Source organism: Anticarsia gemmatalis, chromosome 2 (genome assembly GCF_050436995.1).
Source record: "Anticarsia gemmatalis isolate Benzon Research Colony breed Stoneville strain chromosome 2, ilAntGemm2 primary, whole genome shotgun sequence".
In the NCBI taxonomy this organism is placed as follows: domain Eukaryota; kingdom Metazoa; phylum Arthropoda; class Insecta; order Lepidoptera; family Erebidae; genus Anticarsia; species Anticarsia gemmatalis.
In genome coordinates this window covers 6821130-6835579 of record NC_134746.1, presented here as the reverse complement: position 1 = coordinate 6835579, position 14450 = coordinate 6821130, and the positions used below count along the sequence as shown (strand labels likewise).

Here is a 14450-nt window from a genome sequence, read left to right as displayed (position 1 = left end):
TATACTGCCTTTGAAGTAGACCGTTGGCACCAAGTCATGACATGTGTCGAGTTCGACGTGTGGGCAACTTAGGTGCTGACTCCTTAGTGGAACTAATGGAACTTGAAAGAATGCTGGAATAACCAAAAGATCAATGACTGTATTTTATATTTAAATAATAATTCTATATTATATTTATCTTTTGTTGCACTACTTGCGCTGAAAGCGTAAAGAAAAGGTAAAACTTAATCACAATTTAACAGAAAAGTAAAGCAGCGTGCGCTTTCTTTGTTTGTTTATAATTATTATTTTAGTTTATGGTTCACACTTTTGAGACATAAACAAAAACAATAACTGTCAAAATACAATTTGAGGTTATGTTTTGATTACGCATTTTCTATGTTTATTGTTAAACTTTTATGAAATGTTGCATTATACAAGAGTTTTTAAACATAGTTCTATAAGGAATCTTATAAGCGTATACAATTGTGAATGTTTTCAAAGAAAAATACATAATGTAGGCCTAAATGATATACCGAAGATAACTGTGACTGATATTCGAAAATTATTGCGACAAAAGGGATTTGCAGTTCAGGACGGGCACACAGCTCTTACTACAAAATGCTCTATCTGTTCAGCTGATGAGAAGTGCGCGGATAGTAAGGTTTATGTTAACAAAACAACCGGTGAGTAGTGTGTTTATCATTTGTAAACATAACCTAAAGATATGTTCCAGTTTTACTTGTTATTTCAATTGTTCTTGCTTCGAGCGTTTATAAGAAACGAGGACCTTTACTTTATCGTTTAAAAATGCAAAACAATAAGCTGAAAATGTAATAATATTTTATTACTTTTCCCAGGTTACTTCCTCTGTCCCAAATGTAATGTTCATGGAGATTGGAACATTTTAGAAAGGCTAGTGAAAAAGGCCAAAGTCGAAGCCACAATCAAAGACTTTATAGATCAATGCCAAAAAAAGACAGAAGAATTCCAAAAAGACTGGCAAACTCTAGTCAATGACACCAAATCACTTTGTAAATTAAATGAAACAGAGTTATTGGATTTATTTAGATTATTCGAATTTCCTGTAAGTATGACATTACGGATTTACTAAGCAAATTTTATTTTTTATTTTGCACAGCTTATCCATCTAACTTCTGTTCTCGCAATTAATAATGAGCAATAGTATACAATGTCAATCAATTTTAGTCCATTCTTAGATCCTCTTAACAATTTTCTGGTTTGTGCTAGCAATCTTCATCAAAAAATTCAGCTTTGGTCTGATAATGCTACCTAATCTACCAATCAAAGCTACCCTGAAACCATAAAATGGACACTTCATTATTAAAAGCTGGATTCCTGACATCTTATTATCATCTGATTATCTTCACCAAGCTAAAAACTGTTTATATTTTTCTAGTTTACTCCTGAAGCTAATAAAGTATTAACAGATGTAAGAGTATCACCTGACCACACAGTATTATACTTCCCATTAAAAAACTCCTTGGACAAAGTGGTTGGCTACCGGAAGGTTCAAGCAGGGAAAGAGGATGAGGTTGAAAGTTTTGGCCTTCATACTGCCGGGCTGTTCTCATGCAGAGCTCCAAAGGTTGCCCGCAGTGATCAGGCTGTTCTAGTTCCTACAATACAAGATGTTTTACATTTGGCTGCTCATAAAATACCTGGTAAGCAAGTTATTTGTTTTTTATACTGCACTTCTTTGTCTAAAGTTCCTGTATTGCTTTATACCTTAACTCCAGAAATATTTAGGCACAGAATGAAATATGTAGCATTTATGAGGGTCAAATTATTCACTGAGCCATTAATCATGTCAAGCAAACAGTAATGATTGAGCTGTACTGTAGATAAAATTTGTTTTAATTGAACTAATATTTGCAGGAACATTGGTTTGGTTAAGCAACTGCAGTCTACCGCCAATAGTTTTACCTACACTTGAAAACTACCAAAAACTATGTTTGTGGGGCGACTGGGATAACATGCGTGCTGTCGCTGAGAAGTTGGGCGAGGAGAGATGCCGATTTGTCAGGTATCCCTATAGCTTACATTTCTTATTGAGTTCACTCCAATCTATCCGTTAGGGAAAGCCACCGTAGGTTTATAACATAACTTAAACTGTTCAGGTATTGATGATAGTTGTTTGAACCTAGACAAACAGGAAAATAATATTTACCTTCTCATTTGTAAGTAGGTACTTATACTACATACCATTAAGACTACGACGCAAATAAAACTTGACGATTCTACCTGACAATTTTCATATGTTTTTATATAAATATGAGTTTCAATTAAAATAAGGCCAATGCTTTACTATCACCCAATTGTCAGCACCTCTCGTGTATGATGTAGCTTACACAAAACTACCTGTCAAAGAATTCTTTCTACCTTCATTTATTGCATAAATTACATAGCATTTACCACACAGGCCAACAGACGGGCTAGTCACGGCGACCGAAGCTGCAGCAGCGAACCTTCCACTCAAGTCATTGGTGTCGGAAGCGAAGCCGGCGGCTCACCGGTCCATCACCACATTCGCCGCGCTCCGAGACGACGTGTACTTCGAAGTTACCAATGTTGATAAGGTAAATAATAAGTATAGCACTTGTTTAAACATGCTGAACCGTCAAATATACCCCCGTAAAATTACTGGTAGAGAATGCCTTGGGTATTAAGTCCACCTTTATTCTGTGCATATGAAGATTCTTATTTGCAGTGCTATAATTACTTTCCAACATCATCATCAATCATCAGACTAGACCAGACTCATGCGGCGGTAACTTGGGTTTACAATTATGTAGTGGTACTTATAAACTCAGGGCCTAAGCCCTCTCCCAAATTCTCAAGAAGACCTTCGGCCAGCAGCAGGACAGTAAAGGGGAAAAAAATATAAACTACCTATTTATCAATATTGCGTAACATTTTAAACAACACAAAACCTAATATTTTAATATAATTCTGTGTTCTAATGATAATATTATTATCAGCCTGTACTGTCCCACTATGGTACAAAGGCCTCCCTCCATCTATCTCCTGGGTAACAATCATTTTGTGTGTTCAACCCAGCTCATTTAGCCATCTCATCGTCAGCTAGCTGATATAGCAATATATTAAATTGATATTAGATATTTATGTTTATCTAATTAGTCTAGATGTATATCAATGACCCTATTACATATAATATTGACCTACTATTTTGAATATTACAATTTAAGATAGTGTGAAATGTTTGATAGCTAATGAGGTCGAATGAAATCACACGCGAAATGATAGTAACTGTTCTGTTGTGAATATTAAATACATTTAACTTACTGACTTGACTAGCACCAAAACTTTATTATAAAGATGAAAAACCTTCTTAAATACATAAGGTAATTTTTTTCTTAACTCTGCATCAATCTGGACTATGATGGCTGACTGTTCCTATGGTGTGGGCTGTTATGTATTTGACTGCTGATCACAAAGTCTCGGGTTTGATTCCCCGGTTGGATAAGTGCTATTCTTTAGTCTTTATAATCTGTTCCAAATTGATGCTTGTTAGATTTTTTTCTAATAGTAACCCGATAGGTACGGTAACGGGTTCGGTAAATTGTAATATAGACCCCAACCCCTATTACGAGGGGCTAACATTGCTAAACGCGGTGTATTTTCATACACCTTAACACTTATAAAAGCGAATGATTAAGTGTTATGATGCTAGGTTCGCGGTATAAAATGGCGTCGTTTCCCGGCACTGACGCGACTGCTGGGCGGACACAGACGCGGCGAGCTGACCGTTCTCACTGGCCCCACTGGCTGCGGCAAGACCACGCTCTGCGCTGAAATGTCGCTCGACCTCGCGCAACAAGGGGTCAGTATTCACAGAACAACCTTTTACAAAATGCTTGTGTAATTCTGCCACCATATTTACAGGTTTATAAGCTACGTAACACTTCGAACATATTCAGTTTCTTTAGAAATAATGACTTGATGTACTTACTATACTAGGTGTAGTAGTCGTTAAAAAACAAAAGTAAATTTAGCTCGGGTTCTTGAAGTTAACTACTTTTTTTATTAGGTTAACACGCTATGGGGCAGCTTCGAGATCCGCAACTCTCGTCTAGCGCGCACAATGCTACAGCAGTTCGCAGGCGTGCCGCTAGAACAGAACCTGCAGGACTTCGACCACCACGCTGATGAGTTCGAGAAACTGCCGATATACTACCTCGCCTTCCATGGACAACAACCTATTAAAGTTGTTATGGAGGTAAATAATTAAACAACACCTACATTTTTTTTACTTTTTTTCTGTAGATAGTTTTGTGCGTCTTCGATATAATGCAAAGTTGTGTTTGCAATTTGTGTAAACGGCATGACATTGTTTTCTGCATTAAAGTGCCAAGACTGGAATTAAGGCGAAGGCATTCATAGAATCGGTTCAGTACTTACGGGGAATAGTGTTAATATCTATAAATATAATTCCATTGCGTTAATTAGAAATGTGGCACGGATGTCCGGCGCTTGTTCCCAAATGATAGCGCTAGAAGTTATCACGAAGTCCTTAGTAACAATGTCAATGTCGATTCTCAAGTCTTGCATAGCTTGACACATCGTCAAAAAAACGTTATGCTTGTTCTTAGTTAAATTAGATATGCGCACGTTAGTACATTTTAACACGTGCACGCACGTACAAGGGCTACAACATCTGATAAATAAAACGCCCTTAATTATGCAACACAGGCAGTGGAGCACGCTCGCTATATGCACGACATATCGCACGTGGTTGTGGACAACGTGCAGTTCATGTTGGGGCTGGGCGAGGAGCGCGACGGCGACCGCTACCACCGCCAGGACGCCGTCATCGCAGCTTTCAGGACTTTCGCCACCGCCAGGCACTGCCATGTCACACTCGTTATGCATCCTAGAAAGGTACACACTTACGAAAGATTTTCAAGTTATCTTTTATTCTACTTACCTAAAATTAAACAAGGGTTATGCTTTGTAAACGGATCTTAGAGACCACTTTAATTTGCAGGAACGAGAATCCGAAGACTTGTCAACGAGTTCTATATTCGGTAGTGCAAAAGCTTCTCAGGAAGCGGATAATGTCCTCATAATTCAGGTAAGCCCATGTTCGCAATGTCGTCCCAATTTTCCTGTTCGACGTTTATGGCCTTTTTTATTTATTTAAAAAATATTACAGGATAAAAGGCTGACTGCCGTCCGCGGAAAGAAGTACTTACAGGTTGCTAAAAATCGGTACAGTGGCGAACTCGGCATCGTTCCGCTTGACTTCGACAAGGATGCTCTCAGTTACCAAGCTAAAAAGAAGAAGAAAGGGCAAGATGAACCAGACAAACTCCTCAATCAGTGTTTCCAAGACTATTCAGTAGATGAACGAGCTTACATCGACGACTTCGATGGAAAACTTACTAAACGAGATTTTTCAAAAAAATCTCAAAATCCCCGCAACAAAGATAATTCTAGTTTCTTAAGCGATGTGCTGAATTCCAATAGATAGTATTTAAGAGTAATACTTTAACTTGATTAGTAATTTCGTGTATAAATTGTAAAATAAAATTATTTATTTACAAATATTTTATTCAACTGTTTTTGGTAAACTATTACTTGGTCTATAATTAAATAAGAAACATTTTAAACGTTAACAAAATGCTCATATATTACACCAATTAGGCAATTACGAGTGATGTCGGGTTCAAGTAACAAAATATAAATAATAGTCATAATACGTATGTCGCAAATTATTTTATTGACGCAGACACAGCTGTGCGCTATTGTCTATCGTATCACAAGTAATGATATGATAACAATTATTATGAATACAGACAACAAATTGTAAAAATAAACATATCACCCTATCCAACTGTTAATGAGTTAGTAGCAAGGCATAATAGAGATTTAAAAAAATATTAGCTATAATTTTAATGTCATCTTAAACTAACAAATTAAAGTATATCCCATGTTTCATGTCAACTCTAAGCCAACGGTTAGTAGGTAAGCAACTATTATTAGTCCCGGAATTTGCATCTAACAATGACTCTTATCTAAAGAAAATAACTTGGGGCAGCAAAAACAATATACAATGAACTACATACTTAGTATAATCACTGTAATTACATAATTACAGAGGTTTAATAAAATCTGTTAAAGACCTGATAATTATAATTATTATTACGTTAGCAGCCTAATAATATACATTCATAATTTCGTAATAATAAGAAAACGCGCTATGTTCCTTGTAAATAATTTTGTGCGGCACTTAACATTATAATTTCCTAATGCGTCATTGCAGGTTCTTTCCTAATACAACTGATTATAGGGCCTAAAGGTGTATATTTCCTCAACAAACCCAATCAATGGTACACATGAATGGAACTCTATTCATTCAACTTTTCCTTTCCCGAATGAAGGACCTAAATTTAAAAATTACCACATAACAATTCACGGATTAACCCAGTCTGTAGTTTTCTTTTCCTGTTGGTATAACAGTCGCTAAGTTTTATAATAGGTAATAGCAGTCTAAGCCCTTTATATTTCGATTATAACTGTTATTGCATTTAGTTTATTCTTCCAGAAAGTCTGATTGCTTTTTTAAATATTAGTAGCTGCAGGGAAATTCAAACAATAACTCATAATGTGCATGAATCATGTTTAAATGTTTGAAATGTAACTTTATAAAAATCCTTTTATCAATTCTCAGTGCCATTTCTTTGTCTAAAATCAACAATCAAAAATAAAATAAGTTATATCTTTTCGCGTATAAAATTACATAGAATGGTGTAAAATCATGCTTTCTTTTTTCAAAATCAGAGCTTTGAATCGCATCATTTCAAACCTTTGTCACACTCGTGAGATCACGCAAAACAGAAACTTATTACAGTTATTGTGATTGTGTGTTTATTATGAAGGTCATTTACATAGAGATCATGTGCTGGGACGGTGCCTTTATAGTAAAAACTATTACCTGTCCTTTAGACTGTACCACATCACTAAAGTTAGATAGTTCATAAATTGCAAGAATTAAAATAATAGTTATAAAAATAGAATCTACCACAGAGGCAACTTATAAGTATAAAATATATCCATCTATATTTTACATAAATATTTATATCATATCACATTTTTAAACATTTGTTTTAGATACAGGAGACTAAAGTTTTTAATCACACACAAAAGAGATAAAATATCCACAAATATTAGCTTTCTTGTTACTCCTAAATGTCTCTAAATATATTACAAAGTTACATACAGTGTCTTATAATTATAATATTTGGTTATACAGGTATGTACTTGAAAGTACTAAGGAATTCATTTGTAATCTGTAGGTGCCATTTGTACATTATAAACATAATATGCTTGAAAAACTCATTGATGATAAAAATTAACAATAATTGTGTACCACAGGATAAAATGCAGTAGTTTTGTACCCAAGCTAAGTTATATATTGGCACCTATTTTATAAAATGAGAATGTACAGCATTTATTAATGATAATTCATTGGTGCGATTTTGCTTCCTTTTGCATTTAGGACATGGTACACTGGCATTCAGACATTTAGCATGAAACACACTTGAGCATTCATCGCAGCGATAGGTTGTGCTGGTCTCAAATGGATACAATATTTTGGGATCACGGCAAACCTCACAAATGAAACCTTTTTGACTGCAAAGCCAACATTCTAAGACATGAGTCTTAGCAAAGCTAACCACCTTTTCTAACTGTAATGCTAATGAACCATTGGGGATCTGAGCCAAATCTGATATTGTGTACAAGTGAACATGTTCATACAAGTACTCCCTAGGCCAGACACGCTTCTGTAGCTCCTCTATCACATGTTCTCGACAGGTAAATATATAAGCTCTCAAGAAATTTAGTTGTATCCTTAACTCTTGTAGCTGTGCCATGTCAGAAACTCCACTGTAGATTTTGGGGTTCAATTTCTTCATATCTATCCACGGATGATGTTGAAATTCCAATAAGAAAAGAGCAGACTTTTTGGACACTGGATATCTTTTAAAGTCCCAGTTGTGTATAACCCGTGCAGGAATGATGAACACATTAGCGTCCATACAGTTAGAGCAGAAGTATTCTCCAGTATAGCCACACACTCTGGCTTTAGAAATAGTGCTGCCAAGAAGTTCTCTGCACCCTTTACACTGATAGTTCTGGTGATCCAAACCCTGCTCTCTTGATAATGTACCTAACTGTGCTATCATGTTTTGCAGCTCAGGAACTGAAAAAGATGTGGTCATAGAGTTAGGAACCACTTCAAAATCTAGACCTTGCAATACAGGATCTTCTGGTGTCACTACTTCAATGTTTAACTCACTTATTTCAGCATCATCTGAATTAAGCTTGAGTTCTTTATGAATGTCTTTCATAATATCTCTTAGATTGGGAGTACTTGTGTTTGTTTCACCAAAGTTATTTGAGTTATCAACAAGTGATGATAAACTTTTTAACTCTGGTGTTTTTATCATACTGCTGCCATGAGATGAATTAGAGTTTATGGAAGTGTTCATTTCATCATTATTGTCTGCTGACCACCCTTTCCCACACAAGGAGTTACCAGTGATAACAACATCAGTGGGAGGCACAAGCTCCTCTGAGTGACCAGAGGAGGGTGACAGTGAAGCTATATCTCTCAGTTCTTGACTAGTGGATGGCTTGTCTATATCTTGTGATGTGACCTCTTTTTCTGATTCTACGATTCCATCAGTTGGTTCTCCCTCATATTTATTGGCAGTTGGTGTAGTCTCTTCCTCTATTTCAGGTTGGTAATCTTTTTGAGTGGCACCTTTTGATGCCTTTGAGAGAATGAAATCTAAAGCTTCATCTTCACTGAAAGGCAGCATTTGCCCCAACCCTGTGATGTTGGAGTTGTGTGTAGGAGTTGAAGCTAGCTTTGGTTTTGCTTCTTCATCAGTAATAGTACTAGCTACATCCAATGCTGTGCTTATAGGAGCTTGTCTTATCTTAGGCACCCATATGCCAGCTTGCATCAGTACCTGCTCAGGCCAGTAGTTTAGCAGGCTTGAATTTGTTGGTAAATTGAATTCAATACATGTTTCCAGTCCCTCAATGAGCTTCTGTGCTACTTCCAGTATCTCTGCATCACAAACAAATGCAGATCTAGTGTAGAAAGGTTTAATGGCTGATATATTCTTGAGAAGTGTTGACATGTAGGCAGACAGTAAACCCTCGTTCAACGCAATACGAAGCCACGCACGACACTGGCCTATTTCTGTATTGATCTGTGGTAGTGATGATATTTGGTCTATGTTTTGCCTGTGTGACAACACAAGTATGAGAGGCCAAAAGTTAGGCTGCGGTTGGTTATCAGAATCACCAGTGAGCGCATTTTTGGCCTTTTTCAAGAATGTATCCTTTAAACCATGAAGAAATACGGCTTCCAAAGCCATGCACAGAGTGTTAGTAGAATCAGTCGAACCGAGGACACTGTGGAAGTTTTCTTCAAATTGACTGCAATATTGGATGTACTTTACACATTCAGATAAGTTGTTTATAAGTGCTTCTTTGAGTATCGCATCACGACTGCGAATTGTAAACCCTGATGCTACGTTCTTAAAGAAGGACATGTTTACTACGACGTTTAACTCGTGTCTCTATTGTATTAAGATATTAGAACAATGAAAAAAAGCTACATTATCTTGCTTTCCCTTGATTACACTTTGTATTATTGCGATTTATTTGTATTGTTGTCCTGTTGAACTGAGCCAGAACCACTACAATGTCAAAATTTGTCTAAAGGTAGAGTTGTGCGCTTTGTTTATTATTTTTTCTAGGTATTTGTACCAAATAAATAATTGTCGCTGCTACAACACTTCAATGATTATTATTTATCCGTGAAACTACAAAAATATAAATATCTCCACGATGTTTGTCTTTTTTTTTTTTAATTACCTGACGGTAACTCAAAACTAAATATTTTTAGACGATTTCTCATTTCAGATTTGTTCAACTCTAGCAACTGATTACTTACAAAACAAACTGGCTGTCAATGTCAATAAAGTAATCGTTATCATTTTGTTTGGTAGACGCCTGATTTCAGAAAAAATATATTATTTTGTATTTATTAGCGTATTACATCAGCTTTTGTAGCTTTTCGTTAATTCGTGTATTATTTATGCAAAAAATATATGTTTGATGTTGGAACTTACAGTTTTATCTCACTCAGCCAACACGCAACTAACCGACAACCAAACTTCTTTTTAACAATAATAAGGGATGTTTTATCTTTTACACCTAATATTTCTTTCATTCGTTACACGTAATTTCTGCGTATCTGCCGAACAATATCCTACTGTAAAAAATGGACAAGGTAAACAATGTTTTTTATGGATATGGAGTAACTTGTTTACATAACATTTTAATGTCTATCGGCATTTTTACAGAATTACTTCTTTGCCGTAAATGTGGAGCTGACGTGGCTGACTCCCATTACTTGTTTAGCAAACCAAGTCCGGGCGCTAGAAAGACAGAGAAACAGAATTTGTTTGGGCAGCAGAATGTAACAGTGCAAACACTGGTAAACCCATTTGGCATCAAGTTTGATATTGTAACTGCAGAAAAAGCGAGATGTGACAACATAGGACCTGTAAGTTTATCTTCTTTTACAGTATGCCACAGCTAATAAATTAGCTAGAATTGTAGATAACCTTTTGAGTTAATCATTAATAAATGATTATAGGATCAAGGTGCAGACTCCTGGTTTCCAGGCTACAGTTGGCGGATTTGCGCATGTCCACATTGTGGTCAACATCTGGGTTGGACATTTGAAAAGACAATATCTAACAATGTAGAAAATGACTCAAGTGATAACATAAAATCATTTCATGGACTGATTTTGAAGAATATTCTTGGTGAAAATTGTAAGTCCTTTTTTATTAGAAATATAAACTGTTTTAATTATCATTATGAATCAGATGTTAGATCCTACATTTCGATTTTGAACTTGTGTTGCTAAGTAGGTTCCAAACAAATATTTGTGGATCACATTAGTATGTTCAACATTCCACAGTGTGGTCAAACCAATGCAATATAGTTTTCATCAAAGTTCATTAGTCAGAATATTTTTAACCACCATTTCTTCTTTCAGTTACTGATTCTCTTATAATGATGCCGAAAATGTATAAAATGTAAGTATTTTTTAAATAAGATCGCAATGATACAATTTCGTGAGCTGTTCTGTAAGTATTGTAAATGGGTGTGTTCCTAGAACATTGCGGTTATCCACTGTATTCTAGGGGAAAAGAAAGAATTATAAGACTAAATATAAAATATTATTTATGAATCAAGTTATTTTATTTTAATATTTCTTACTTCTAATGTAACAAAAATATCTTTATAGATATAAGATCAGTTTTAGTAACTTTGAAATAAACAGTGTAGTCAAACAAAATATTATATAACACTCTGAAATAAGCAAACTTACATGTAATTCAATTTAGTGGTTCTATGTTGTAAACTTAAATCCACTATGTGACTTATTCTTATTACAAAAATGATATGATGTTATACACATCAATTTTGTTTGTTTAGTAATTGCTACAAGTATAGAATTTTACAAAAACCAGTTAACTATCTAAACTAAATTGTATATTACAAAATATTCACCCTGTCAAGCTGAATGACAGATTCAGACTGAAAGAACACTTCAACACAACTACTATCTCCATACGAAGGTATGGAAGACTCAATCAAATCATGTCCTGAAAACTGTTCCAGGGAGAAAAGTGACTGCTTTTTAAATTAAAAGTTAACTAGTTTTTTGAAAAGCATCCCAAACAAACCATAATAGTAGCTCATGTTGGTGCTTTTCCCTAGTAGTCACTATAATATAATAATTACAAAATTTTGTCACTCAACCTCAATCTCACTGTCATAGATCAGCACAAAAAATTTTTTAGTCAGTATGTACTTAAACATAGAAAAATCACATTAACTTTTAAATTATTACTAATTCACTAAGTACTAGCAAATCTCTGATGCAAAGTCTGTGCAGTGGCAGCAGGAGTAGGAGTGAAATTGACACCAGAAGGGGCTTCGCCATTGGAACTATTCCCGCTATATTGTTTGCCTTGAATTACAGCTATTTCTTTTTGTAATTTGGCATTCAATGTTTGTTTGTAACCAAAGTTACGGCCTACTCCACGACCTGCGCCGCGACCCCTTCCTCTTGACCTATTAGATTTTCTACTGGCATTAGATTGATTTGATCTATTGGAACCCATAGATTTGACACTACCAGGGCCTCTTCTAGTATTGTACCCACCAAATTGATTATTCAATTGCTGCAAGCTTTGCTTATTCAAGTAACCAGCATTGCCAACGCTGTTCCTACGTTTTTTCACAAAGTCATTTGCAACACTGACTGTCAGCTGGGAGGCTGAACTAAAAGAATTATTTCTTGAACGTGTAAATGTTTGAGACTTAATAATATTGTTACGTAACATCATATTTTGTCTTCGTTCCTTTAAAATTTGGTCTGATCTTAATCCAACTGCACTGTACTGATTAGCAGTACTTAAACCTCTTCCTCTTTTGGATATCCCTCTCTTAGCAACAGCTAGGGGTCTGCGAAGATTGTTCATTCCCCTCCTAGTAGTGACACCTAGTCGGCTGTGTACACCACCTTGGAGATTTTGGTTTGAATTTGAACGTAGAAGTTGGTTTCGCATTCCTCCTGAAACAAAATACATGCCATGATAATGTACAATTTATATTAACTAATAGAACCACACAGCACCATAATTCTATAGATAATATTAAAAAGGGGTTGATTCCATGAAACTGTGACAAACATAATAATTTGTAAGAAAAAACTTAAACAAAAATAAAATTTTACACTAGTACTGACTAGTACTAAGATAAAGCCTAACAATATGCACTTGGTACTGTGTTGTACGCGTACATAGTTCTGTGTTGAATTTGTTTTGGACGAGTAAAAAAACGAAAAATTACCTCTGTTCATTCTGCCACCTCGCACTAACTGAGGCATTTGAGACTGTTGCTCTAGTCCAGCTCTGCCCTTGGGAGTTAAACCCCTCAGACGTGAGCGAGACCTGGAAGTAGATCTAGCCCTGGAATTCGAGCGACGCTGCTGTGAACGGGAGCGATTACGCGTTTGGGAACGATTACGTGATTGGGAACGAGATCTTGACTGAGAACGTCCCCCAGGGCCCCGGGAGCGTGACCGTGCTCGGCCCGCACCCGGTGTTCCTGGCCGAGATTGCGATTGACTGCGGTTCACGCTTCCACGTCCACGACCTCGGCCTCTGCCTCGGCCTCCACCACCTCTTCCGCCACGGATATTCCCTCCACCACGGCCGCGAACATTGCCTCCACCGCGCCCGCGAGACCGACTTGCACGGTTCTGTTTGTTTTGTTTAATTATCTCATCTGCAACATAAGTGGTACATATGATGAAATATTATTATTATCAAATTATAAATTGGGCGCGCTATTTTCATGGCGTAGGCAGAAATTTGTTGCCATCGAGTAGTTAAGTATTACTTTACGAATAATTTATGGGTATAATGCACTGTTAGTTCTAAATATCGGTGAGAGTCCTTACTAATCGTCCAAAAATAGACTTGAATTCAATCAGTTTTGTGTAGGTTTGCACAACTTTACATACCCAAAGACATATTCACGGAATCCGACATGGTAAACACTGTACTATTTTGTTCCCGTTCTCAAACTAATTATGCCTATTTTATTGATTATTGAATAGAAAAACCACCAATTAGAGGTTAGTGTCGATTTAGTTTAGAAAAATGAAAGCTTGCGGCTTGCTAATTTCTTTTCTTCTCTACTATTTTCTATTTTTTAATTCACAGATTATAAAAATTACGAACGAATGAATGAATATTTGAGGAACCACAGATAAAATAATTACAGAATATAACAAAAATGTTGCCATGTAGTTACCTAAAGACTAAAATCATTGAGAATTAAAGATTTGCGTAGCCCCCGTGTACGAATGGCATAAGTTCACCTAACCGTTCTTAACAACTAAAAGTCATTAGGCATTAATAAAGACGTCCTATCAAACAATTTAACAAATCATGACTATATTAATTTTAGTTACTATAAAAGCATGTGGCCTTTATAGTCACGGAATAACTAACGCAAGAGGAAAGACCATATTGTACTATTTAACGTACACTAAAATATGACAATAATTAAATAACTATTACAAATTAAAATGACCAGCAATATTTAAATGATATTAGAGTAAGTTGTATTTCGCACTTATACTATGTCGGAATCTGCGTGCTTTTAGTGTCATCTCTTAGATTAGTACTAGGGTATGTAAAGCTGCACATACTTCATATGGCACGCGCGACACTCCTACACGCCCCTTCCTCTTGTGTTAGTTATTCCTTGTTTATAGCTATACTACTTGACTAACAAGAATTTTTCGAAGAAGA

General features: G+C 35.9%; 4 protein-coding genes across 4 annotated transcripts; 2 read left to right on the top strand and 2 right to left on the bottom strand.

Moving 5' to 3' along the window:
- Positions 1-330: 330 nt before the first annotated feature.
- On the top strand, positions 331-5589 carry mtDNA-helicase (mitochondrial DNA helicase). Its single transcript, XM_076128252.1, has 10 exons — positions 331-665; positions 840-1066; positions 1400-1664; positions 1879-2026; positions 2423-2579; positions 3695-3844; positions 4052-4240; positions 4714-4902; positions 5009-5095; positions 5177-5589. Exons 1-10 carry the CDS (start codon positions 404-406, stop codon positions 5492-5494), a joined length of 1992 nt encoding a protein of 663 aa, XP_075984367.1. The 5' UTR covers positions 331-403; the 3' UTR covers positions 5495-5589.
- A 135-nt stretch (positions 5590-5724) lies between these two features.
- Positions 5725-9767, bottom strand: LOC142982006 (uncharacterized). Its single transcript, XM_076128236.1, has one exon. It carries the CDS (start codon positions 9591-9593, stop codon positions 7446-7448), a length of 2148 nt encoding a protein of 715 aa, XP_075984351.1. The 5' UTR covers positions 9594-9767; the 3' UTR covers positions 5725-7445.
- Positions 9768-10000: 233 nt separating this feature from the next.
- Positions 10001-11308, top strand: LOC142981999 (protein cereblon-like). The gene is made up of 4 exons (XM_076128222.1): positions 10001-10336; positions 10410-10612; positions 10706-10886; positions 11114-11308. Exons 1-4 carry the CDS (start codon positions 10243-10245, stop codon positions 11155-11157), a joined length of 522 nt encoding a protein of 173 aa, XP_075984337.1. The 5' UTR covers positions 10001-10242; the 3' UTR covers positions 11158-11308.
- Positions 11297-13858, bottom strand: LOC142981990 (uncharacterized). Its single transcript, XM_076128210.1, has 3 exons — positions 13655-13858; positions 12979-13416; positions 11297-12700 (listed from the first exon to the last, which is right to left on the bottom strand). Exons 1-3 carry the CDS (start codon positions 13680-13682, stop codon positions 11982-11984), a joined length of 1185 nt encoding a protein of 394 aa, XP_075984325.1. The 5' UTR covers positions 13683-13858; the 3' UTR covers positions 11297-11981.
- Positions 13859-14450: the final 592 nt, after the last annotated feature.

Excerpts from the sequence above, each read along its gene's own strand:
- LOC142982006 (XM_076128236.1), bottom strand. The coding sequence starts at position 9,593 with ATGTCCTTCTTTAAGAACGTAGCATCAGGGTTTACAATTCGCAGTCGT.
- LOC142981999 (XM_076128222.1), top strand. The coding sequence starts at position 10,243 with ATGTTTTATCTTTTACACCTAATATTTCTTTCATTCGTTACACGTAAT. Across the intron at positions 10,337-10,409 it reads TACTGTAAAAAATGGACAAG|AATTACTTCTTTGCCGTAAA; the intron begins GTAAACAATGTT and ends GCATTTTTACAG. Across the intron at positions 10,613-10,705 it reads GATGTGACAACATAGGACCT|GATCAAGGTGCAGACTCCTG; the intron begins GTAAGTTTATCT and ends AAATGATTATAG.
- LOC142981990 (XM_076128210.1), bottom strand. The coding sequence starts at position 13,682 with ATGTCGGATTCCGTGAATATGTCTTTGG. Across the intron at positions 13,417-13,654 it reads TTCCGTGAATATGTCTTTGG|ATGAGATAATTAAACAAAAC; the intron begins GTATGTAAAGTT and ends CTTATGTTGCAG. Across the intron at positions 12,701-12,978 it reads AGGTGGCAGAATGAACAGAG|GAGGAATGCGAAACCAACTT; the intron begins GTAATTTTTCGT and ends ATTTTGTTTCAG.
- mtDNA-helicase (XM_076128252.1), top strand. The coding sequence starts at position 404 with ATGTTGCATTATACAAGAGTTTTTAAACATAGTTCTATAAGGAATCTT. Across the intron at positions 1,665-1,878 it reads GGCTGCTCATAAAATACCTG|GAACATTGGTTTGGTTAAGC; the intron begins GTAAGCAAGTTA and ends TAATATTTGCAG. Across the intron at positions 4,903-5,008 it reads TCGTTATGCATCCTAGAAAG|GAACGAGAATCCGAAGACTT; the intron begins GTACACACTTAC and ends TTTAATTTGCAG.